The 23,464-nt window shown below is 49.0% G+C and overlaps 1 protein-coding gene across 3 annotated transcripts in view; it reads right to left on the bottom strand.

Moving 5' to 3' along the window:
• The window catches only part of LBH (limb bud and heart development), a 28,783-nt gene extending 14,081 nt beyond the window's left edge, over positions 1 to 14,702 (bottom strand). Inside the window, exons 1-2 of one of the 3 annotated variants that reach the window (XM_025353537.1) lie at positions 14,397 to 14,702; positions 11,702 to 11,804 (exon numbers count right to left, since the gene is read on the bottom strand). In XM_025353537.1, the coding sequence (XP_025209322.1) occupies positions 11,702 to 11,804; positions 14,397 to 14,422 (129 nt within the window). In that variant the 5' untranslated portion in view covers positions 14,423 to 14,702. Of the gene's footprint in view, positions 1 to 11,701; positions 11,805 to 13,044; positions 14,001 to 14,396 lie in introns of those variants that run through there. The other 2 variants (XM_025353536.1, XM_025353538.1) reach the window with 2 other exon arrangements.
• Between the last annotated feature and the right edge of the window lie 8,762 nt (positions 14,703 to 23,464).

Genomic DNA, 23,464 nt, shown 5'->3' with positions numbered 1-23,464 from the left:
TGATATCTGAAAGGCTGATAGGTAGGGAAAGAACAGGTTTTTGCTTTTGTGTTTTAAACTCCAACGGGCACATCTTAGGATGAGGATGGTGGATTTCATGTCATTATTCAGCTTCTAATAAACACAATAAGGATTAGCTCTCTCACTTACAGACATGGAAATCAGGCCCAAATAGGTGATGTGAGTTGCCTGAGATGACATAGGTAGCAGCAAACCAAGATTAGAAACCAGTTATCCGGATTCTTAGTCTGTAATCCCTCTGTGCTGAGAGGTTCTGGGCTCTGTGTCACAGTGTCCAAAGAATACCTGCGTGACCCGATGTCAGGCTACTGTAGAGACACTCCTTATCAAGGTGATAGGACCAAGCTCAAAGCTGCCCTCCCTTCTGAGGAGCTACAGTGCTATCGCTTTGATTCTAAAGAAAGTATACATATCCGTGGTTTCCAAACTTTTAGTGTAGTCCCCAACAGAATTCTGAACAACTCCTCTCCTTTCACATCTTCTAAAACCCTGATATATTATAAATATTAACGTTTTAAAACCAAATATACATCCCACTCTTTTAAACGTACTCAGTGGATTACAAATACCGTAAGAATTTAACAGCAACCATGACCTATTAAAAAACTCAAGAACAAGCTCTTAAGTCAAATCTTGTATTCTTACCTTCTCTACGTAAAACTGTATTTCCATTGTACTTCTCCACACAATTTTTTCTTAATGTCATATATTTTTATGTTTGAAAGTTTTTCATCATTAGCTTTTCATACTTCTCTACAATAAAAAGATGTACTTATGCATATACATTGACATTTTTAAAAATGTCCTATGACCTTAAGGCTTTGTTAATTTACAAATTCTGGATTGATTTATTGTAGCTATTAGTATATAACTGATCAACGAACATAGCACAAATAATTATTAAACACAAAGGTAAATTTTTATTGAGGTTTCTTTTTTTTTCTGTTTGTTTGAGACAGGATCACACTTTTACCCAGGCTACAGTGTAGTGATGCGATCTTAGCTCACTGCAGCCTCCACCTCCTAGGCTCCAGCGATCCTCCCAACCCAGCCCCTCAAGTAGCTGGGACTACAGGTGCACGCCACCATGCCTGGCTTTTTTTTTTTTTTTTTGTATTTTTTTGTAGAGATGGGGTTTCCCTGTGTTGCTCAGGCTGGTCTCAAACTCCTGAGCTCAAGCAATCCGCCCACCTCAGCCTCTCAAAGTGCTGGGATTATAAGTGTGAGCCACACATCCGGCTTTAATGAAGGTTTCTTACTGTGATAGTGAGTTGAATTGCGACAGGTTCTCTTGTAAAGGGGAAGAAGGGCAGTTTTGAAGGAAAGGTAGGACAAGGAAGCAGGTGAAGCTAGTCTTCAGGAAATGCAATTTGCAAAAAGCAAGAGAAGAAGGCTTAAGATGTGGAAATGGATTTCCTGAAAACCCTCCCTGCTGTCATGTCCTTTGGAAAGTGTCCGTGAACCCCAGGGGCAGCTGTCCTCCCATTTTAACATTTTGTTAAAATGTGAGGTAGTACAAGCATTATTAAGAAGTAATTTGGCATACAAATCTCTAACACTCAACTGCCAATAAAAACAGTCAGGAAGGTTCCTGATGCTTCAACTGTCATACCTGAGGGGCACATGACCAAAGAGATACAGATTTTAGAGGATCCTAAAAGGATTGTGCTGTGGAATTTCACACTCATTTGAGCTGGTATGTCTCAGCCTCATGACACCGCCTTCATCATTCCTGTTGTGTCCACATACATGTCTTAGTTTTCCTTCACTCATTTGTTTAAAACATCCTTGTTTAAAAATCTACCACTACATAATGGAAAACTCGTCTTACATTTTTCAAGCTGTCTGTATAACACCTAAATGAACTTTGTAAACCATCAGGAGTATGTGGACCCTGCCGGAGCCCTGGCCTGGGCTATGTGTTGTAAATCACCTAGACTCTTGGACAGTTGTTGGGTAGAAGGCCCTTCGACACTGGGCCCAAGACTTCCATTATGTTAAGATCTACTTTTAAGAGTCCAGCCCAGGCCGGGCGTGGTGGCTCATGCCTATAATTCCAGCAATTTTGGGAGGCTGAGGCAGGTGGATCGATTGAGGTCAGGAGTTCGAAACCAGCCTGGCCAACATGGAGAAACCTGGTCAGGCATGCAGTGGGTGCCTGTAATCCCAGCTACTCAGGGGACCGAGGCAGGAAAATCACTTGAACCAGGGAGGCAGAGGTTGCAGTGAGTCGAGATCGTGTCACTGCACTCAAGCCCGGGCGACAGAGCAAGACTCCATCTCAAAAAACAAAAAAACAAAAAAAGAGTCCAACCCATCCTTAATTCCAGGGAAGGAGTATTTCTCAACCATGAGTTATCCATGAGCCAGATCTGGAACTCCAGGAAAGCCAAGTTGGTTCAGAGACAAGGCATGCATCTGGTGAACCTTCTTGGGTCTCCAGAACAATGTAATTTTACATGGTTTACACAATGCTCAATGTCATTAATAGAATAAAGGAGACAAGCTGGGCAATTGCTGACCCACGTACATTTTTAATCCACAGAGGGGCCGGGCGCGGTGGCTCAAGCCTGTAATCCCAGCACTTTGGGAGGCCGAGACGGGCGGATCATGAGGTCAGGAGATCGAGACCATCCTGGCTAACACGGTGAAACCCCGTCTCTACTAAAAAATACAAAACCTAGCCGGGCGAGGTGGCAGGCGCCTGTAGTCCCAGCTACTCGGGAGGCTGAGGCAGGAGAATGGCGTAAACCCGGGAGGCGGAGCTTGCAGTGAGCTGAGATCCGGCCACTGACTCCAGCCTGGGCGACAGAGAGAGAGACTCCGTCTCAAAAAAAAAAAAAAAAATCCACAGAGGGTGTCAGTGTACCTACTATGGGACAAGAATATGATCACGAGCTATTTTGCAATGCTGGCTAAATGTTGCTTGAACATCATCAACTGTTATCATCACGCTTGAAGTAAGTTATTAACAAACAATAGGAAGATGTACAATATCTCCTAAACACTTTAAAATAGCCAAATATCTTTCTGACTCTATCCAAAAAGCTCTACCATTATCCCGTCTTTATAGATGTTCTACCCTGGAGATTCTATTTGCTAGAGCTTTCGATGCTGGGAGTTTATATTTTGATAAACTCTTTGATGTTTTCTGTTTTTAAGGTAACATATAATCAGGAGGCTTAATGATGCTGAATCTCTTTGAATCAGTAATTCTACTTCCAGGAACTTATGCCAAAGAAACGAATCAGACCTGTGCAGAGATTTCTGTAAAATGATGTTCAGAATAGTGTTCTTTGTAAGAACATAATATGCCACAACGTAAATATTCAGCATTAAGAAATGTTACATAACAGAATTTTACAAAGAAAACCAAATGACAAGAACATAGTCACGATATTATATTAAGTGAAAAAGGGATCCACTACAGCATGTACAGTACGGTCTCAATTTTATTTTTTAACTATAAGTGCATAGAAAAATACTGAAAGTAAACATACCAAAATGTTTCAGTGGTAGAAATATGGGTGTGGATTTTTTTCTCTTCACATGTCTCTGTATTTTCCTAAATTTCTATAAAGAATAAATATTGGCCAGGCGTGGTGGCTCACGCCTGTAATCCCAGCACTTCGGAGGCTGAGGCGGGCGGATCACTTGAGGTCAGGAGTTTGAGACCAGCCTGGCCAACATGGCAAAACCTCGTCTCTACTAAAAATACAAAAACTAGCCGGGCGTCGTGGCACATGACTATAATCTCAGCTACTTGGGAGGCTGAGGCAGGAGAATCACTTGAACCCGGGAGGCAGAGGTTGCAGTGAGCCGAGATTGCACCACTGTACTCCAGCCCGGGCCACAGAGTGAGACTCCATCTCAAAAAAAAAAAAAGAACAAATATTACCTTTATAATAATAACATACATGTAACAGTATATATACACAATCATACTTTTACCTTTTTTCAAGAAATCCTATTCCACAGACTCGATTCTAAGGAAACAGTATAAAGTATGAACAAAGATTTATAAAAAATTGTATATAAATTTTTATATACATATTTGCATTTTATAAGAGAAAATATATGTAACCTAAACATTTCAACAATTGAATGATAAATTATGTTTTAACTTTATGATATATTATACAGTTATTAAAAATGATAGCTTGGAATATTTTTAAGATAAATTATCATGATATAGTGCTAATGACTTAGATGCCATTAAGTAAAGCAGCAAAATACAACAATGTGTGATCCTGGCTACATAAAAACGTAAGTGCACTGGGAAAGAAGGCAAAGATGCTAAATTGTTAACCATTGTGATTTATGCATGGTGAAATTGTGGTGACTGTAAAACAAAAAAGTTTAAGAAAGAAAATAGGTCGGGTGCGGTGGCTCCTGCCTGTAATCCTGGCACTTTGGGAGGCTGAGGCGGGAGGATCACTTGAGGGCAGGAATTCGAGACCAGCCTGGCCAACATTGTGAAACCCCATCTCTACTCATAAAAATACAAAAATTAGCCCAACATGGTGGCACACACTTATAGTCCCACCTACTCGAGAGGCTGAGGCAGGAGATTCCCTTGAACCTGGGAGGTGGAGGTTGCAGTGAGTGGAGATTGCGCCATTTTATTTCAGCCTGGGCAACAAAAGCAAAATTCCATCTCAAAAAAAAAAAAAAAAGAAAGAAAGAAAGGAAGAAAATAAAAACAAAAATTCCATAATGAGCATATGTTTCTTTTAAAATTGGAAAAGTAAGCATAAAAAGAATAAAATACATATTTTATCAATAAAAATATGAAATTGCCAACAAAGAGGGAAAGGGAAGGAAAAATTTCCTACAATTAAAACGCTAATCTAAAACAACCACTTATTAGCCCCCATCAGCCCTTACAGTTGTGTGTGTGAATGTGTGTGTTGGTGGATGTGGGCTGGCACCACTGCCTACATCCATGGGGATAAGTGGCAGACCTCAAGGCCACCTACTAAATTAGGGCTTGTATGCAGGGCTACATCTAGTGAAAATGCTGAGAAATTGGGAAAGCCAAGGATAGCTCTTAAATCCAGTTTGAACAAGTGCTTTAAGCTCTCCTAAGAAAATGTGGAAGATGAATTCATGATATATTTTAAATTCTGTTTGGGAACCACCAAATCAAGTTAGGAGAAAGTCAGGCTTAGACACCAACTATATCTGTACTGAAATTTATGAGTGCCCTCTTTGCTCAGACCAATTCTATTTTATGTGAGAAATCCAGAACTTTCCTTCCCATTGGTTCAAATAAAATTCCTGGCTGAGAGGCAAGGAGTGGATGAGTTTCAGCTAACTGCTTGGGGTCTCTTCCACACAGTTTACCTAAATAAGCTACTGCCGGTGCGAGGCAATTAAGTCCACCAGAAAGGGGGCTTCAGGGGGCTCCCAAAGTTTCCTTGAGGTTAAAATGCTAGCTTGAAAACAGTTTGGAGAAAGCTTTGGGTAAATTTAAATTGTTTTTCAAGATGGGCCTGTGTAATAAGGGGCCCTCCCTCAGCCCAGGAAGGAAGCAGAGGATTTGATGTGCTGATAACAACGCCTTCCTGAGCTGCGCTTGAGGACAAGGGAAGGGCAGGTGGCGAGGTGAGAGGCAGGCAGAGGCAGCACAGAAGCTACTAGACTGGGAAGGAATGAAGCCCCAGCAAGTCTAAGCCCTGTGTGAATGAGGGCCTGTCTTCATATCCTCTGAGGATTACTTCAGGACTCAGGCCTGCAAGATCATTTCAGGACATTTACTAGACACCCAGGAATAGCTCTTGGCTACAGTCACAACATTCGCCACCCAAACTCATCCCTTTCCCTAACAGTACCATCCTTTCTGTCCAACGTGGGAGACCGGGCCTACTGAGAGAAAATGCTGATCCTATAAAAACTGGCTTCCTGAGACTGCCAAGATAAAAGGATTCTCAGTGCAGGACGGGGAGAGAGGAAGGGCCGATCCATCATCCAGGCTCATTAAGCAACTATTTGTAGGACACTGTGCCCAGCGTCTTAGAAACAAAGAGCAGTCTAAGACACAGCACCTGGCTCAGCAGAGAGATGAACACATAACCTCTTGGAGAGAGAGGCATCAGGCCCAACACAGGCCCCTTGAGAGGAGGCTGGGATGTATGGCTCTAGTATGCAACGTGTTGGCTGGGAAAGTGAAGAAAGCTTGTTCTCTCCCTGGCCAGGCTACAGACTCACTGTTGTGACCAGGGGGCTCATGGGGGCCAGGAGGAAAGCCCCATGGGTGTTAATTCCAGCCGTCTGCAGGGTAGTGTAAGAGGAAAGGTGATGGATCCTCACACAAAGTAGACTTGCTCTGAACAAGGTGAACAATGACTCACATAGAGGCAGAATGTGCAGACACGGGCCCAGTGCCACCCAGAGAAATATATGATTTGTGCTTTTGAGACCATGGCCCTAACTGCCTGTCCTACATCCCATTCCTATGATTTTTATCAAGGAGAGAGGCGGGTGGAGGGAGTAGGGATAGGAGAAAAGAAAGTTGTTGCAATTCCAGGAACATGTGTCCGTGGCTGGATGCCTCCTGCCAAATGTTTTGGAATTTTAGCTCTATGTCTCTCCAGGGACTACTGAGGCCTTTTAAGTCTGACATTGTGAAAGATGTTTCCTGGCGACCATGGGACTTGCGTGTAGCTGCTCAGCAGCGCCTCCCAAACTCTTGAGGACATGTGGGGTACTACAGCTGGGAGTAACCAATGAGACAGAGGTAATGAGGAGGCAGATAGAGTGGACGCGTTATGCCCAAAATGGCCTCGTGAGCTGGTGGGGGACAGAGGCCACAGACCAGAAACCTTCTCAAGGGCTTAACCCGCCACCTGTTTCCACACACACATTCCACCCAGGTAGAACCGGTAGAGTGAAGCCAGGCTCAGGAGGTCTCCATCAAGAGAGGCTCAGCAGAGATGTGAGCAAAGAGAAGGGGTTTCCGAGCTACCGCCTAACTTCAGCGATGAAATTGAGCCTGTTCTTTGAGAGACGAGTTGCTGCTTCTGACAAAGAGTGGGAAGGGCCAACATGGAGAGACCTCGTCTCTACTAAAAATACAAAAAATTAGCCGGGCGTGGTGGCACACTCCTGTAGTCCCAGCTATTCGGGAGGCTGAGGCAGGAGAATCGCTTGAACCCAGGAGGTGGAGGTTGTAGTGAGCAGAGATCGCGCCACTGCACTCCAGCCTGGGCGACAGAGCAAGACTCCATCTCAAAAAAAAAAAAAAAAAAAGAGTGGGGAGGAGGGAGGAGTGAGAGAAATGAGGTGGCTATTTCTGGACCTGAGAGATAAAGGGGCAAGAGATCCTGTGCCGGGAGAGGCTGGCCGTCCACCCTCAGTGGTCCTTCAGACCACTCCTCAATGCAGGGCCATAGCTGAGGCTCTCAAACTGCACGAGGCAAATACTAAGGCTGAGGCAAGAGAGATCAGCCCCCTAGCCTGCTCTTCCCTACCACAGAAAGCACCAGGACATCACTCCCTCCCACGTGGGAATGCAGGAAGCTCTCAGCTCTGTTTATCAAAGGGAATGAGTGGTGCACACCAGCACTGTGCTGTGTGAAGAAATCGCTCCTCCTGGCTTCCTCCCTCCCAGAGCATCCTCCCTCGCTGCCCTGAGGAGGGGAGCCCGATGCTTGCCTGACTGACGGATGTCAAATGGAGGGGGATGTGACCAAGAATAAAAGCAGAAGGAATCAAAGGGCAGCCAGGAAGGGATGTTGCTGATTAAAGAAGCTTAAAGAGCCTGGGGAGGGATAATGTGCTCAGACTTTGGTCCAGGTGCTTTAGAAGGAACAGTTTTAAATGAAAACCAAGGAGCCACATCTGTATCTAGACCTTAGCTGGGGTGATGAAACTCTAGAAGCCTTGGCTGCTGTGCTGAGGAAGTTAGAGTAGCAAGGCCAGGGTCCCAGTGCCCTCGGGTGGAGGCAGTGTGGGTGCTCACAGGTAAACTCCCAGGACCCTTCCCCAGACAAAGCCCAGGCCAATTCGGGCACAGCATTGAAGGAGACCCAGTTGCAGAGGCATTCCCCAACACCATATTTTTAAGAGTCCCTGGAGACAAGGAAGCAGCCGCTGACTTGCTTCCTTGAATTAGGGTGAGGAAGAAGGCACCGGGGCAGCAGAAATTCCTGTTCCACAGGCTGGATGGAGGTGGGGAGGGAGCTGCTGCCATCAGGGAAATCAACATCCTGCTGGAGAGCCTCCCACTCAGCTGGTTAGCTGGCCGCCACCCACAGCCCGCCTGCCCAAAATGTACTCACACTTTCTAGTAACCATTTACTCACCCACCCCACAGGGTGTCACAATTCATGTCAAGTGAATGTGCACACGTGGATTTCCCTTACTGAACTGCCTCTCCAAACGAATGTTACTACAAAACAAGGCACCAGCCCGCAACACAGCCCTAACTGCCCCAGGACAGCAGCTAGGGCTTCCTTGAATCTTTCAGGGGAATAAAAGGGCATCTCTCTGAAACCTTGGTAGGCATGAGCCTGAGCAGGCCCTTTCCAGAAGCTAAGGCAGAAGAGAAGGTGGCCAGCTTTAGAATCACGAGACTCCACTTTATGGAAATAATCACCGCCCACTTATAGCATTTAGGCACCTTGGGTGGGGGTGGGGTACAAAGATGAAGATAAGTCCTCCCTTGCCTTCGAGGACCTAGGCAAAGAGAAGGTAAAGCAGAACCCATATCCTTGAAGCAGCGCGGCATCATTGGTAAGTATAAAATGCCACAGGCATTAAAAGAAAGGTCACATCTGGTACAGAGAAATCAGGAAAGCTTCATTCTCGGTAGATCTGCAAGGTAGGGAAGTGAGTGACGAAGTCCAATGTGCCATTTATTTGATGACTTTGTTTTCAAGGTCAAATCACAAGCCTGAGATCCTATTTCATCTGCCAAGTCTGGACTGATGTCTCCTTCCCATTCTCAGTTCCTTAGAAAAGCAGGTCTCCGTAAAAGTCACGTACTATTATTATCCTTAGGAGGAACGCCAAGAACAGAGCTCCGAGATCTCCTGCCCCCAGCCCTGAGCTGAGCCGGAAAAGGCACAGGGAAGGGGCTCCAGCCAAGCGCCAGTCCCAGCCAATCCTCAGAGCTCTGGTGGGAATGTGTCTAATTGGATGGCACTAGCTTTGAGTGGGCGCAGAGAATATCTGTCACACAGCAATTGTCAGACCAGCTCACTGCACAGCCCTGCCCCCGGCATAAACAGGGGCGAGCCCAGGGGTGTCTGAAGGTATAAGAACATTACCTTAGAGATGGAGCTGCCCTCTCAAAGTCCTAATTTTCTTTCAAAGCCCAGCCCCAGTCTGCCCTCCCTCTGATTCTGTCAGTTGGATTTCATTGTTGCTGTCAATGCCTGGACTCACTGTAGCTTCTGTATGTCCCACACCTGGACTGACTGCACCACCTGTGTTCCGGATGTTTATGTAGATGCTGGGTTCTTACAAGGGTCCTGGACCCTGGGCACGGAGGCCAGCACAGCAGGTTGCACAGGGAAAGTGCCCCTAAATATTGCAAGGTTAAATACTACAATCTCCCTTTCCTCTTCACCAGGCAACCATGAGACCTTTCTGAAATCAGAAAAGTTGTGAAAAATTGTGACCAGAGTGCTTTGAAGTTCCAAGTAAGATATTTTGGAACTGGGGAGTGGTCCCCATTAAGGCAGCAGACACATTTCCTGGGAGGGGGCTCTGAGAACTGGGCCCTCAGTCCAGCACCACGAGGGAAGATTTGAGGATCCTTTGCTCAGGCATTGCCAAGATGTGTCAGGCACCCAGAGGCGATTTTATTTTCCTCCTGCCCTTGCAGCCCCAGTGTGGCCTTCCTCCCCCAGCTCCTTCCTCCCTCATCACCTGCCCTGAGTCTCAGGTCCTGCAGAATGGCCTGAAGGACTTGAAGCATTGAGAAAACTGCCCTATAGGGCCTGGCCGTTTATCCTGGGATGTGTTTAAAAGGAAAATATGAAAAGTACACACAAGACGAACAGATGACTGCATTTGGAAAGGTTCTGTGATGGAAATCTAAAAACCCAGAACCGAAAGACAACCTCACCTGTAACCACAGAGATTCAGTCTGACTCAGGGGCTTGGAAACTGCTACCCAAAACCCCCTGGCTGGTGGGCCAGGAAACTTCTACCCCTCCCACCAGGTTGGGGGGCCCTCAATTGTATTCCTCAGATCCACTCTGGGGGAGGAGGGTAGAAAAGTCAAACGGTAGGAAAGAGAGTTCCCCCTTGCCCCATACACCCCCTTCAGGCTAATGGCTACTTATTTCCAGTCAGCAAGACTGCCAACACAGACAAAACAAAGGGGCCTCCTTAGCCTCCCAAGTGTGTCTGAAGTCATGTGAGCCTGCCTGAGCTTTTAGCTTGGTTCTATCTGATTACTCTCCCTCCATGGCACCCACTCTGGCTCCCTGGCTTTCTATTTGTTTTGTTTTGTTTTTTTAATTTACAAAATAAATGTCCCTGGAATAGTTCTCAGGAATGACCAGCCAGAGTCAACCTAGACCCTAGTGGAACCAAGCCATGGTGTGGATAAACAATACATCAGAAGGACAAGGCTCTGGGGTTAGACAGACTCCAGTCACTGACTCAGGCTGAGCCATTTCCTCATCTGTGAACAGGGTGAGGATCCCCACCTGGGAGCCGTGGTGAGGTGTGAGCAAGGTAGCGTCTGTAGAGTACTTGGTGTGCAGTGGCCATACCTTCATGTCTGTAGCATGGACCCATCACACTCCCTTTCGACTTCCCTGGGCTGGCCATCCTACACAACTTCCCTAGCCCCAAGGTCTTCCTTAAGAACAGACTCCTCCCTCTCCCCAGTTTAACAACATAGGAACTCTCCTCCAAAGCCCTAAACCAGCTCATAGCCCAGAGGGAACTGCAGGTGCTCCACTGCCCCCGCCCCCCCATCCCAGGGGCAGTAGAGAGGCAGCAGGGCAAGCCACAGAAGAGGGCTGGGGTGAGAGTCCAGAGGGCTCACTCCGGTCCCTTTTTGTGGTCCTTGTGCATTTTGGATCCACCAGACAGGATGATCTCCAAGCAAGATCCCAGCAATAACATCCCTGAGCTAGCCTCCCTTTGGGAAAATCTCTTCCTCTCTAAGTGGTTTGAATGTTAACTCTGAATCAACAGGTCAACAATCAGCCCAAGGAAGAAAGCAGCATTGGACATGGCTATCCCCACCAGACCACCCTTCTGCAGAAGCCCCCGACAGCAATGCTTCTACTACCCCAGGCATGGCTGGGAAGGAAAGTTCTGGTCTCAATCGACTACACAAATCACTTGCTCCTTTGCTGCGGTGAATGGGAAAGTTCACAGAGCCAGTAGGGTTAATTCATCACAATGGCTAATGCTTCCTGAGCCCTTATCTGTCCCAGACTACGAATGCCTTCTACACATCCACTGGTCACCGAATGCCTTCTACACATCCACTGGTCACCGTCATGGTGAATCTTTACCGCAATCTTAGGAGATAAGAACGATGTCGTCCCATTTTACAGATGAAGAAACTGAGGCTTACTGGCATTAGGGGACTCTGCCACAGTCCATGGCTCTTACAAGTGACACTGGGATGCAAAACCAAGTCTGTCCCCACCCCCAACAAAAGCCACTAGGCTCTAAAGAGTCAAGAGGGAAGCCAGGACTTACTCACCTGGTAGGAAAGTCCATCCTTGCGGGGGCTGAGGCCGATCTCCTCCATGGGCTGGGTGTTCATCATCACCTCAGTCATCTCGGCCGATCTCAGATAGTCGGGGCTGCCAAGAAACCCAGACCAAAAGTCAACAAACATATGCACTTTCACATTCCTAACTCTTCATGCATTCACTGCTATGGGATCAGGGGACTGTCTGGAGACAGGAAGAGAGGTGTTCAAAACAGAACTTGCAGAAAAACAAGCTCACACCCTGAGGAAGTGCCTTGCAAGCCCACAGCCGCAGGGCTCAGCCCCAACAGACAAAGCTCATTGTCTGCAGACCTCTCAGGCAAACCTCTTCTCTCCTCTCTTATACTCTAGTCCCCACTGGCACAGAGGGACCCCGAATGTTTCTTCAAATGACAGAACTAGAGAAACCAAAACAATAGGTAGCTGAGTCCATCTGTCTATATTAAAACCAATTCAACCACATCTCCCTTCACCTCTCCAACTAAGAATAAAAATAATCCTCACATGAATTTTCCAAAGGGGAACTCTATATATTATTATTACATAATAGCAATAACAGGTCAACTGGAGGGAAACAAAGTCCAATCATACAGCTTTCCTAAATTTCTGTCTCTCTGGTGCTCCTTTTGGCAAAATGCTCCACTTAAAGCCCCAAGGGGTCAGCTTTTCTGCAAGTTTCACATCTGCCATCCAACCCCTTTCTCTAGCCCCAGACACAGCAGCTGCTTGCTCGCAGCTTGAAAAACATCCCCTGGATTAAAAGCCTTAAGGATACCCGACTCTGATTGCAAAGGAAATTTCCAGAGGGGCCAAGTTGGCCCACCGATGGCTGACATGTAAAAGTGCCTTGTACTCTCTAAGCAGGATACGAATATTCCGTTATCCTTGCACAAGCTCTGGGCACATATAGGATCCTGTGCACATAATGCTGAACATAAGCACCAAATCCAGGTACTTGCTACACAGCAGCCAATGCTTTCCAGCACCGTGCCTGTGCACACGGTTTAAAACAAAAATGTTTTTTTGTTTTGAGGGGGGATATCTAAGGAAACAGGGGTACCAGATTCCTCTTCAATTGTATGGTTAGAAACAGAAACAATAGGTTCTAGGCTCTGCCCCTCAAGAGCTGTGTGATCTTGAACAAGTCCTGTAACTTCTCTGAGCCACAAGTGTCCTGTTTGTCTGTTACTCTGATGCTAACAGTGCATACTTCACAGTTAGGTTAAGGGTTAATGTCTGCACAAAAGCATTGCAAGCTACAAAGTGCTAATCGATGAAATAATCTTAAATCTTAATTTCCCATAATACTTCTAATGGGCCCAAGCACCCACCTTGGTAAATTTTGAGCAGCCAAAGGCAGAAAGCCTCTAACAGCCTTTAAAGCCTCACGTATAATAAGGCACCTAGGGAGAGGCAAGGGAGGGGCACCCACAAGAAGGGTACACAAGCCTCGGGGTGGGGGAACTTGAACTGTTGAGAGAGGGAAGTTCAGTCCCCTCTCTAAACACTGACAGGCTGGGATGGGGGCGGGGAGACTAAGAAGATGCGGGGCTTTGGGGCCAAGTTTAGGTTCGGGAGCTGGCCCCTGCAAAGGCAGTTTCCTCCCGGGTCCTGGAAAGGCTGTTGGCGACCTCCAAAGAAAGGAGCCAGAAGAGCGCCCACAGGGCGAAGAGCCTGACGTAGGGGCGGCTCTTCTTCGCTCGGGGCTGTGGCGCCGGCCCGAAAAGTTGAAGCGAGAAGCATGAACTTTCCGCTTCCTGAGCCAGGCCGGACCCCGCCGAGGCTTGCGCCGGGTTTCCCTTCGCTCAGCGCCTGCCAGAGACATGGGGCCGAGCTCCCCACGTCCGCACCTGAGAGCGCGCTCCGGGGCCGCCAGCGCTCGCCCCCGGCCGCTTCTCGTCTAACCCAGCGCAGGAAGGAAGAAACCGCCGGCAAGGAAGTCCCAGCAGCCAGGGGCCTGCCTCTCTCTGCAGCCCTCCCGGCTCCGATCCCTAGTCCGGGGCAAACCTCCGACGCCCCGCGCCCGGCCCAGGCTCCTTCCCCCACAGCACGGCGAAGGCGGCTCCTCCCAGTCCCGATCCCCACCACTGTGCGTCGGTTTTTAGAGGCCACGGAGAGGGCAGGGGTTGAGAGGCTGCAGTGTGTGCCCTGCTGCTTGTGGCTTTAGTGGGGTTATGTGTGGGGAGAGCGTTTCCCGCCCCCCACCCCCCGGAGCTCTGCAAACCCGGCGGCTGCACCAGCTCAGCCCCGCTGCAGCCGGCCTCGACGTTGAGACTTGCATGCAAACAAAAAGAAAAAGAGGAGGGGCCCGGGAAGAGCAGGAGCCCCCCTGCGCCAAGCGGGGCGCGCGCCTCCTGCAGCTCTCCGCATAGGGGGGTTTCACCGGGGGGGGGGGATTCACACGTGACCCCTGGCTCCCCCGCCAACCAATACAAACCCTCCGGCCGTCACTTGGGTGAGGGCTCCGAGTTCACGTCCTTTGTCTGGATGTTCTCAGCACCCCCCCCCCCCACCCCCACCTTTGCAACCTTGATGTTGACTCCTGCGCGGGCTCGGGCGGAGGGTTAGCGCTGAGCGACCGCGCCGCCGGCTACCCTCGCACCCGGAGCCGGCACGAAGCAGGCGCCCGGACCCGCAGCCACCGCCGCCAGACGGACGCCCGCCGCAGGCGCAGGGTACTCACCAGTGAATGGGGAAATATATAGACATGAAGTCCTAGGGCAGGCTGACACACGCCCCTGTGATTTAAAAACGGTCCCTGCGTCCCGAGTGAGGATGACACGGGCGCAGACAGGCAGGGCAGGCGGCCTAGTGCGGGCACCTGGCGCTCGCCGTCCGCCTTCCCAGGACAGCCCCACGGCCAGCAGCGTCTGCAAGGCGCACACAACTCCCCGCTCTCCACCGAGCTCTCAACCCCACAAAGAACCCGGGAAGCCGTATTTATAGGGGCCGGGGCGGGGCTTGGCCCCGAGAGGCCCCGCCCTCCCTCGCCCACTCCTGGAATAACGTCACCAAAATCATGAATGGCTTCAGCGCTGGCGGCGGCTCGGGGGCGCGCTCGGCTCTGCTCCCGGGGCCGTGGTTCGCTGCGGCTCCGAGCCCGGCCCCCTCCCGCGGCTCTCCCACGCGCACACGGGCTCACTCACACCAGCCCGGACTCCGCGTCCGCACCAGCCCGGACTCCGCGTACGCGCCGCTGCCCCCTCACAACCCCCTCCGCGTACATCCCGGACTCCAGCGCGGCGGAGTGGGCGCGAGGAGGGCGCGGGGGCAGCTCCGGACGTGACCGCTTGGCGGCCGCGCTGCGCCGGGGTAGGGCGCCCGCCACTCCTCCACCCCGGCCACCGGCGCCAGCGTCCTCCTTCCCATCCACTGGTTGTCCCCCAGCCCGCACCTCGGGACCCCTCTGAAGCGTTTGTTCCCCCGACTAGGCCTCTCCCTGGAATCCTCGCCCCCAGCCTTGCGATCAGCGCGGGTAAACAAGAGCATGGTTAAAGAAGAAGCGGTGGGAAGGTGGGAGAGACGCGGAGCCGGGGGATCGAGTGCCCACGGGGCGCGTTGGCTTGCGAAGGGCTGGTCTGCAGCCCTGAGTTCTGTGGAAGGTTTTATTTGTGGGAGCAAGGATGTGGTGTCGTCCTGGGTAGGGTTTTTCCATTGCAGACACACACACACGTACGCACGGTCCGCAGCGGGGGCAGGGGGTGCGGGCGGGCGGTGTGCGCGCCGTCCCCCATCCTTGACTCCCACGTCTCCTCCGAGGAGTCGCTCATGACAGCAGAAACAAAGAGCTTTAGCCGAACGCCTCCCACACTGCCCAGGAATTGCAGCTCCGGGCGTCTGTCCAGGAAGGCAAAGCTGCGCAGCCCCCCAGAGCCACATGATGGGAGTCTCACTCCGGACCCAGCGCTGCCCCTCTGTGGCCTTCCGCTTCAATTACGCCTGTAAAATGGCTTTAGAACCCTGACCTACCCGTGTATAGGGGCTAGGGAAAGGGGGCGCGGGGCGATCAAAAACTAAGCAAAATTAAATCGGCTTTGAAGTTAATCAGCTCTTTAAAAGAAAGGCAGTGAGTGTACTGAATCCCTATATAGGTGCTTGAAAGTGGAAACGCATAGCTTATCTCAGGCAAAAGAATGACAGAATTAATGGTGAGGGTTCAAGAGGGGTAGGACCCTGAAGGAAGCCAGGAGAGAAGACCCTCATAATTTTCATCAGTCCCCTCAAAACCAACCCAAACAAAAATTATAAGAATTGATGAGGGCCGGGCGCGGTGGCTCAAGCCTGTAATCCCAGCACTTTGGGAGGCCGAGACGGGCGGATCACAAGGTCAGGAGATCGAGACCATCCTGGCTAACACGGTGAAACCCCGTCTCTACTAAAAAATACAAAAAACTAGCCGGGCGCAGTGGCGGGCGCCTGTAGTCCCAGCTACTCGGGAGGCTGAGGCAGGAGAATGGCGTGAACCCGGGAGGCGGAGCTTGCAGTGAGCTGAGATCCGGCCACTGCACTCCAGCCTGGGCGGCAGAGCGAGACTCCGTCTCAAAAAAAAAAAAAAAAAAAAAAAAAGAATTGATGAGAATAATTTATTTAAAAATAACTGGGCTATTTTCAATCACGTATATGCTTATATGTACAGCCTGAGTAAAAATAGTGTGCTTCCTATGAAAACACAGGTTCATGACAAGCCCCTGGCTGCCTGCTCCAACCAGAGAAATTCCCCCACCTCCCAAGCTAACCGCATTCTCTTCCTCTGGGGGTGGTGCCTGATGGAGGTGCTAATCGGGAGATGCTGCAGGACAGGGGTTATTGCTGGTGTCCTGCACAGAGGGTGGGGAAGCTTCTCAGTGTCACTGGCCAGGTGGGACACATTGTCATCTAGGCAGCCACAAGAGAAGCCAGTGCTTCGAGAGCTAGTTTCCAGGCTGAGACTTCCTGGCACTTGGAGGAAAATGTCTGGACTAGACCCCGGGTGGGCAGGATGGAGCCTTCTGCCATTTCTTCCCAGTAGCAATCTCTGGTGAGGCTGGGATCAAGGACTGTCTCGGCATTTTTACACATAACACACATACTTTACGTGTTTATGATTATTGCCATGTGAAGCTTTCAAAACTCGGAAAGCTATTTCCCCCCCTCCCCATTTTCCAAATATCTAAATGTTGAAATGGCCTTATTTTGGAGAAGAGGGTGGGGAGTAAGGCCTCCACCAGCTGTTATGTGGCCTCTGGAAAAATCCTCTATATTGGAGTGCATTGAGGGAATTACCTGAGGCCTACGCTTTGGGAAACTTATTAATGCCCATTTTAGCTAAAGTTCATCTCTGTCAGTAAGTTAAAGTAGAAAATAAGCCTGGAGTTGTGATCCCAGGTCTACATTTTCTGTTTCTCCTCTGGAATCACAGTGACACATCCATTCATTTGAAAATATGGCAGGCAGCTGGGCATGGTGGCTCACACCTGGTAATCCCAGCACTTTGGGAGGCCGAGGCAGGTGAATCACCTGAGGTCAGGAGTTGGAGACCAACCTGGCCAACATGGTGAAACCCCGTCTCTACTAAAAATACAAAAATTAGCTGGGCATGGTGGCGGGGGCCTATAATCCCAGCTACTTGGGAGTCTGAGGCAGGAGAATCGCTTGATCCTGGGAGGCAGAGGTTGCAGTGAGCTGCAATTGTGCACTCCAGCCTGGGCGACAAAAGTGAGACTCCGTCTCAAAAAAAAACAAAAGAAAAGAAAATATGGGACGCATGGTGCTAAGCTTTGATGCAACCATGACTAGCATGCCGTTTCTCAATTATTCTAGTCTATATGATGCCTTGCATGTTTTTTTGTTGTTGTTGTTGTTGTTTTTGAAGCATTTCATTGTCTTGGCTTTCAAAAGAATGTATTAAAGTTAACATAGCACAACTTACGGTCCTCAGTTCACAGATATGTAAACTGAGGCCAAAATAAATTAGGAGGCTTGCCAAAGATCACACAGCCAGAAAGACGTTGAGCTGGGCCTGGAAGTCAGAGGTTGTAGGCATACTCAGCTTCCCCCTCTGTTAACATAGCTCTGGCTGGACTGCCTTTCCTTCATATCTCTAAAGATACAGAGTATTTCAACATGCACACTGACCATTTCTTCCCAATACCCTTTGAGATAGGTTTCTGTCCCTACTGCCTTTGAATAAATGAAGAAACAGAAACACAAACGAATGAAGTTACTTACAGCCCCAGAACCTTAGAGCTGAAAGAGACCTTCCAAATCACCTTGTCCCAGTCTCCTCGTTTTACAGGTGAGAAGACACCTAAGAGATTAAATGGCATGTCCAAGGTCGCCAGGCTATTAAGTGGTATAGATGGAACCTAATGCAGTCTTCAGACTGCTGGTCAGATGTTCTTTCCACTTTAACACTGCATCTTGCACTGCATTTGCCAAGAAGTCAGCAGCAAAGGTCAAACACAATGTCTGGACTCAGTAAACCACCACAGTCCATCACCAACATTTACTGAACATCTACTAGATGCAGATCAGTGAACTAATTACCCAGTCAGAGCCCTCTGCGTTCCTTCCCTTCTCCTGTCTTTGTCTTTGGAGACTAAAGAGTTGAATTGCAATTTTGCTTCAATAGAAATCCAGGTGTAATCAGAATTGCCTTGCTTTCTGACATTTCATACATCCATTTTGCCAGCACCTTCTCTTACCTACCTAAAATACAAATTAAAAAAAAAAGAATAAAGGCAATGAACTTAAGATCTTATTAGAGTTACCTCAGCTGCAAGGATGCTGTGTATGCAGGATAGGTAGCAAGTTCATTCATCTAGTTAAAAAAAAGTCTCCATCTAAATTCATTTAGCAGCTGGGTGCAGTGGCTCATACCTGTAATCCCAGCACTTCGGAGGGCTGAGGCAGAAGGATTACTTGAGCCCAGGAGTTTGAGAGCAGCCTGGGCAACATGGTGAAATCCTGTCTCTACAAGAACTAAAAAATTAGCCAGGCGTGGCAGCGCACACTTGTAGTCCTAGCTTCTCAGGAGGCTGAGGTGGGAGGATCGCTTGAGCCCCGGGAGGTGGAGGTTGTAGTGAGTCATGATCGCACCACTGCACTCCAGTCTGGGCAACAGAGCAAGACTCTGTCTCAGAGAAAAAGATCATTAAGCAACACATTCCCACTTCTCATCTCCCTCTGGGTTGCAAAAAGACAGTATTGCATTTATTTTGCCTAATGGTGGTGAAGCTGGTATTTTGGTTACTAATAAAGGACTTTACCTTGGGGAGGAACATAGGAGAAGGGAAGGGGCAACACGTGCTGGGGTACACTGGTATTTCTTACTACACCTATGCCTCACAACAATCTTAGACAGAGGCACTATTGCCCCCACTTCACAGACCAAGCAACAGAAGCTCTGAGAAGTTAACTACCTTGGCCATGGCCACATGGCTCTCAAATGGCTGAACCAAAATGTGACTCTGGGCAGGGTGTGGTGGCTCATGCCTGTAATCCCAGCACTTTGGGAGGCCTAGGTGGGCAGATCACTTGAGGTCAGGAGTTCGAGACCAGCCTGGCCAACATGGTAAAATGCCACCTCTACTAAAAATACAGAAATTAGCCGGGCGTCGTGGTGGGTGCCTGTAATGCCAACTACTTGGGAGGCTGAGAGGCAGGAGAATCGCTTGAACCCAGGAGACAGAGGTTGCAGTGAGCTGAGATCGCGCCATTACATTCCAGCCTGGGGGACAGAGTGAGATTCCATCTAAAAAAAAAAAAAAAGAACCCAAAATGTGACTCTGAGGCTTGCTGTTTCCAAAGCTGATGTTTTCCCCACCATACCACACTTACCATGCCTCTGTGGTTTTGCTTGTTTTCACAGCTACACTATGAACTAAATACAAAACCGCTGGTTCCAATAGCAAAGACCTGGACCACTGGGATCCATCCAGGAGGGCAGGGCTGGCAGGATAAACAACTTTCTCACCCTGGGAATCTGGGAGCTTCTTAAAGAAGCTTGGGGTTAAAAAAAAAATAGTGAGTAGGAGAAGGGAAGTTTCTAGCCAATTTTTCGGTGAAACTCATTTGCGTACATAAGAAATCTAAAAGGCAAGAATGTGTGTGGGTTGAAGTGAGAATGAAATGAGATAATGTTATGAAAACACTTGGTAAATTGGAAAGCACTGAGCAGACGTAGGGCTTGTTTTTAAGGTGTTTGAGAAAAAGAGGGGGTTTAGCAGAGCTGATTTCATCTGCTTCAGTTTTTTACTCATTGCCATCACAAACTGCCCCATTTTCCTCCTGGAGTCCCTTGATTGACATGTCTAGCTTTTAGGGAGCAGACTTTAGAGGCAAGTAGTGATGCTGTACCTGGTGGCCACTCTTGCAGTCGCAGAGTCCAAGCATCTTCTCTCACCGTCATGAGTTCCTCTATCTTTGGTGCCTCCCAGGAAGTACCTAGCTGGGTACTGGCCACACAGAGAATGAATGAGGCCTGAGAGTGTGAACCTCCTATTTTGGTCATCAGTGAGTTAGCAGTCAACAACACAAAGCAACCCGAACCCACCAGACAAAATCCTCCAGCCTTTGACTTACTTTGCTATAAGTCCTCAGGCAAGTGGGTTGACCTCTCTGGGTCTGAGACTTGGAAAGCAATAAAAGCAGGCAATAGAAGTCTCTCTTTTAGGCCTCAGGGTCTAGTAGGGCTGAGATAAGTTGCTTCTATAAAGCGTCAAGAAAAAAGTGCTTTATGTCCTTACCATTGGGGCTCTGCAGCCCACCCTAAAGCCAGTGGCCCCTCTTCCCATGTGGCAGCACAGGAGGTGCCTTCATCTTTCAGTCCAGAATCCTTTCATTGCCCCCGAAAGAAGCCTGAGATCTGGCAGCTCATAAACTCTTGCCTTCCCAAATATCAAAGAAATTCAGTCCTGGCTTTTTCTTTATTTCTATCAAGGGGCCTTTGAACCAAAGGGATTTTTCTGACAAAGAAAACTGTATGAAATCTTTAGGGTCCAGGCCCTAAAAGAAAACACTCCAACTGGAATCAGTTCAAGGCTCTCATGTCCAATTAAGGACATACTTACATTCCTGTCCTAGCCCTGGCTGTATCTTGCTTTCTCTCTTTCCACATCTGCACAGGAATGCACTTCAACAGCCAGAAAAGCGAGGTTACTATCACCAGGATGCAGATCGTATAGCAGAGTCCTCCTTGGGGTAGGCTGATACCTTCCCTGAGTTAGACAAACGGCACGGACCACAGCCCAGCACAAACTCGCTTCATACCACTTTGTCCATGTCTCCTGCTATTTTACCCACAACTCTGGACCAGGGAAACTCCATCACACCTGGGGCGGTGGGGAATGGGGGAGGGTTTATGAAAAAAGAGGGAAACACAACAGTTTCTTGTGAAGAGAAATACTTTCGGTTTTCTTTTCAAGTACACAGGATGCTACTAGCTTCCTCCAGGGGCAGCTGTGTTGTTGCTCTTCTTGGAGGAGCGAGCTGCGTGTTATGTACCAGAGAGCAGCCTGAACACTCCGCCAGCTCCCTAACTGTAACCCGAGCTAGCACTTGCTGGCTGGAGCCCCTGGTGTACTTCACACCCACATGGCACCCAGCCTCAGGATCAGATAGCTGGATCCATGTTACACCCTCCTGCCCTCTCAACCACAGTTCTAACGGGCATTAGTACCCACTGTGCGCCAGACAGGTGCTGGCATTTCCAAGGAATCAGTTTAGGAGACCTTTAGTTTTCTTCTGTCTCCATAACTCCCTGTAACCATCCCAGATAACCACAGTCTGTGTGATGGTAGTATGCCTGCAAAGTCACTGTAGCTGTAAGACAAATTCCCTAAACTGCATTAGTGATCCCCTCAAAGAATCACAAAATGAAGGCCAGGCACGGTGGTTCACGCCTGTAATCCCAGCACTTTGGGAGGCAGAGGTGGGCGGATCACCTGAAGTCAGGAGTTCGAGATCAGCCTGGCCAACATGGCGAAACCCCGTCTCTACTAAAAATACAAAACTTAGCCAGGCGTGGTAGTGGGCGCCTGTAATCCCAGCTATTCTGGGAGGCTGAGGCAGGGAGAATCGCTTGAACCCGGGAGGCAGAGGTTGCAGTGAGCTGAGATCACACCATTGCACTCCAGCCTGGGCAGTGGAGCAAGACTCTGTCCCAAAAAAAAAAAAAAAAAATCACAAAACCAAGTGGAACTGTCACACATGCTAGCAAGTGCATTTTGAGGTAAGTCCCCTAGCCTCTGCCCTTCCTATGCAAATTGCTACCCCTGAGTTTCTTTTTTTAAAGAAATGAGAGACTGCCTCTGGTGCTTGGCAAAGGCGTCAGGCACTGGGGAACCAGGGAACCTACATGCCACTCTCTCTAATACCATCCAATGACTGCTGCGGTAGACTCACTTGAGCATGGGAGATGATATGATTGGTTCGGTCCTGGGCAAAGGGACTGGGAGAGGGGTGCTGACTGACAGAAGAGAAGCTCTCAAGGGCAAGGAGTGGGTCTGTTTTGTGTATTACTGTGTCACCACCACTGGAAGAGTTCCTGGCATCTAGCAGGCACTCAGGGAATATCTGTTGAAAGAATGGTAGGAGGAATAGCTAAAGGGAAGGGATGGCAACTGAGCTGGACTCAAAGGATGGGGAGAAGCTAGAGAAGGGCAGTCCTGCCAGCAGAACACCATTGGCCAAGGTGTAGGGGTCAGAAAGGGCCAGGTACATCCCAGGAACTAGGGGTGGGCAGCAGCAGTATCTATTCTAGACCTTCGGAGAGGCACTCCCGTGACTCCAAGTCTACATGCTGAAGGGAATAACTCTTTGTGAGTAAAAGGCCTCATGCTCTGTAGAAGGGACTGTGCACACAATTTCTAGCAGAAAGAAAAGTCTGTTACTTCCATTAGCCAAATCAATCCAGGTTCCCTCACCTCTATGTTATTTGAGCTAATATCAGCATTTCTCTTCCAGCCAGGTGGGGCCTCAGCAGAAGTGTTAAGTAGGTCAAATTTCATGTATGTGAAATTTGTCTTTTGAGACTTCCCCTTTCTAACCCCACTTGTTTCACACTTCTCTTCAGTGGGCCCCAGGCACCCACTGAACTCAGGAAGCCCCACACTCCCTTCATAACAGCCTCCAAAGCCCCAAAACCACTCTTTGCTTTTCCACTGAAACTTCCATCCTGCAGCTCTCTAAGCCCAGGCAGCTGCCAGGCAAGAGAACTTGATCTGACAAATGAATTCACACTATTGTGAGAATGACATGCAGGCAGCACCTCAAAGGCCTCAGTTTCACAGTGCCCCTGCAGACAGGGTAAGTGGGTAACAGGAAAGTCTGTGGTCCTGGAGGCAGATTGATGGTTGATGGTAGAAGCCTGAGCGGAAACCATGTCATGATGAGAGAGAGAAAGGGGGAACCACCTGGAAGGGCTGGGGTGGGTGCATCCAGTGGGCACACTGAGGTGACTTTCCTTGTCCATCACAGTTCTTCTGGAGGGATCTGATTGGAATTATTGTCCCTAGATCTAATGTGATCATAGCACTTTTAGCGGTTTAACTCCACTGATCTATGGAAGAGGGAAAAAAGATCTGGGCATACCATTTCCTTCCTTCCTTCCTTCGTTCCTTCCTTCCTTCCTTCCTCCCTTCCTCCCTTCCTCCCTTCCTCCCTTCCTCCCTTCCTCCCTTCCTCCCTTCCTCCTTCCCTCCCTTCCTCCCTTCCTCCCTTCCTCCCTTCCTTCCTTCCTTCCTTCCTTCCTTCCTTCCTTCCTTCCTTCCT

This window comes from Theropithecus gelada, chromosome 13, assembly GCF_003255815.1.
Source record: "Theropithecus gelada isolate Dixy chromosome 13, Tgel_1.0, whole genome shotgun sequence".
Lineage (NCBI taxonomy): Eukaryota > Metazoa > Chordata > Mammalia > Primates > Cercopithecidae > Theropithecus > Theropithecus gelada.
The sequence above is the reverse complement of the archived record's forward strand: the minus strand, read 5'-3'. Positions and strand labels throughout refer to the sequence as shown.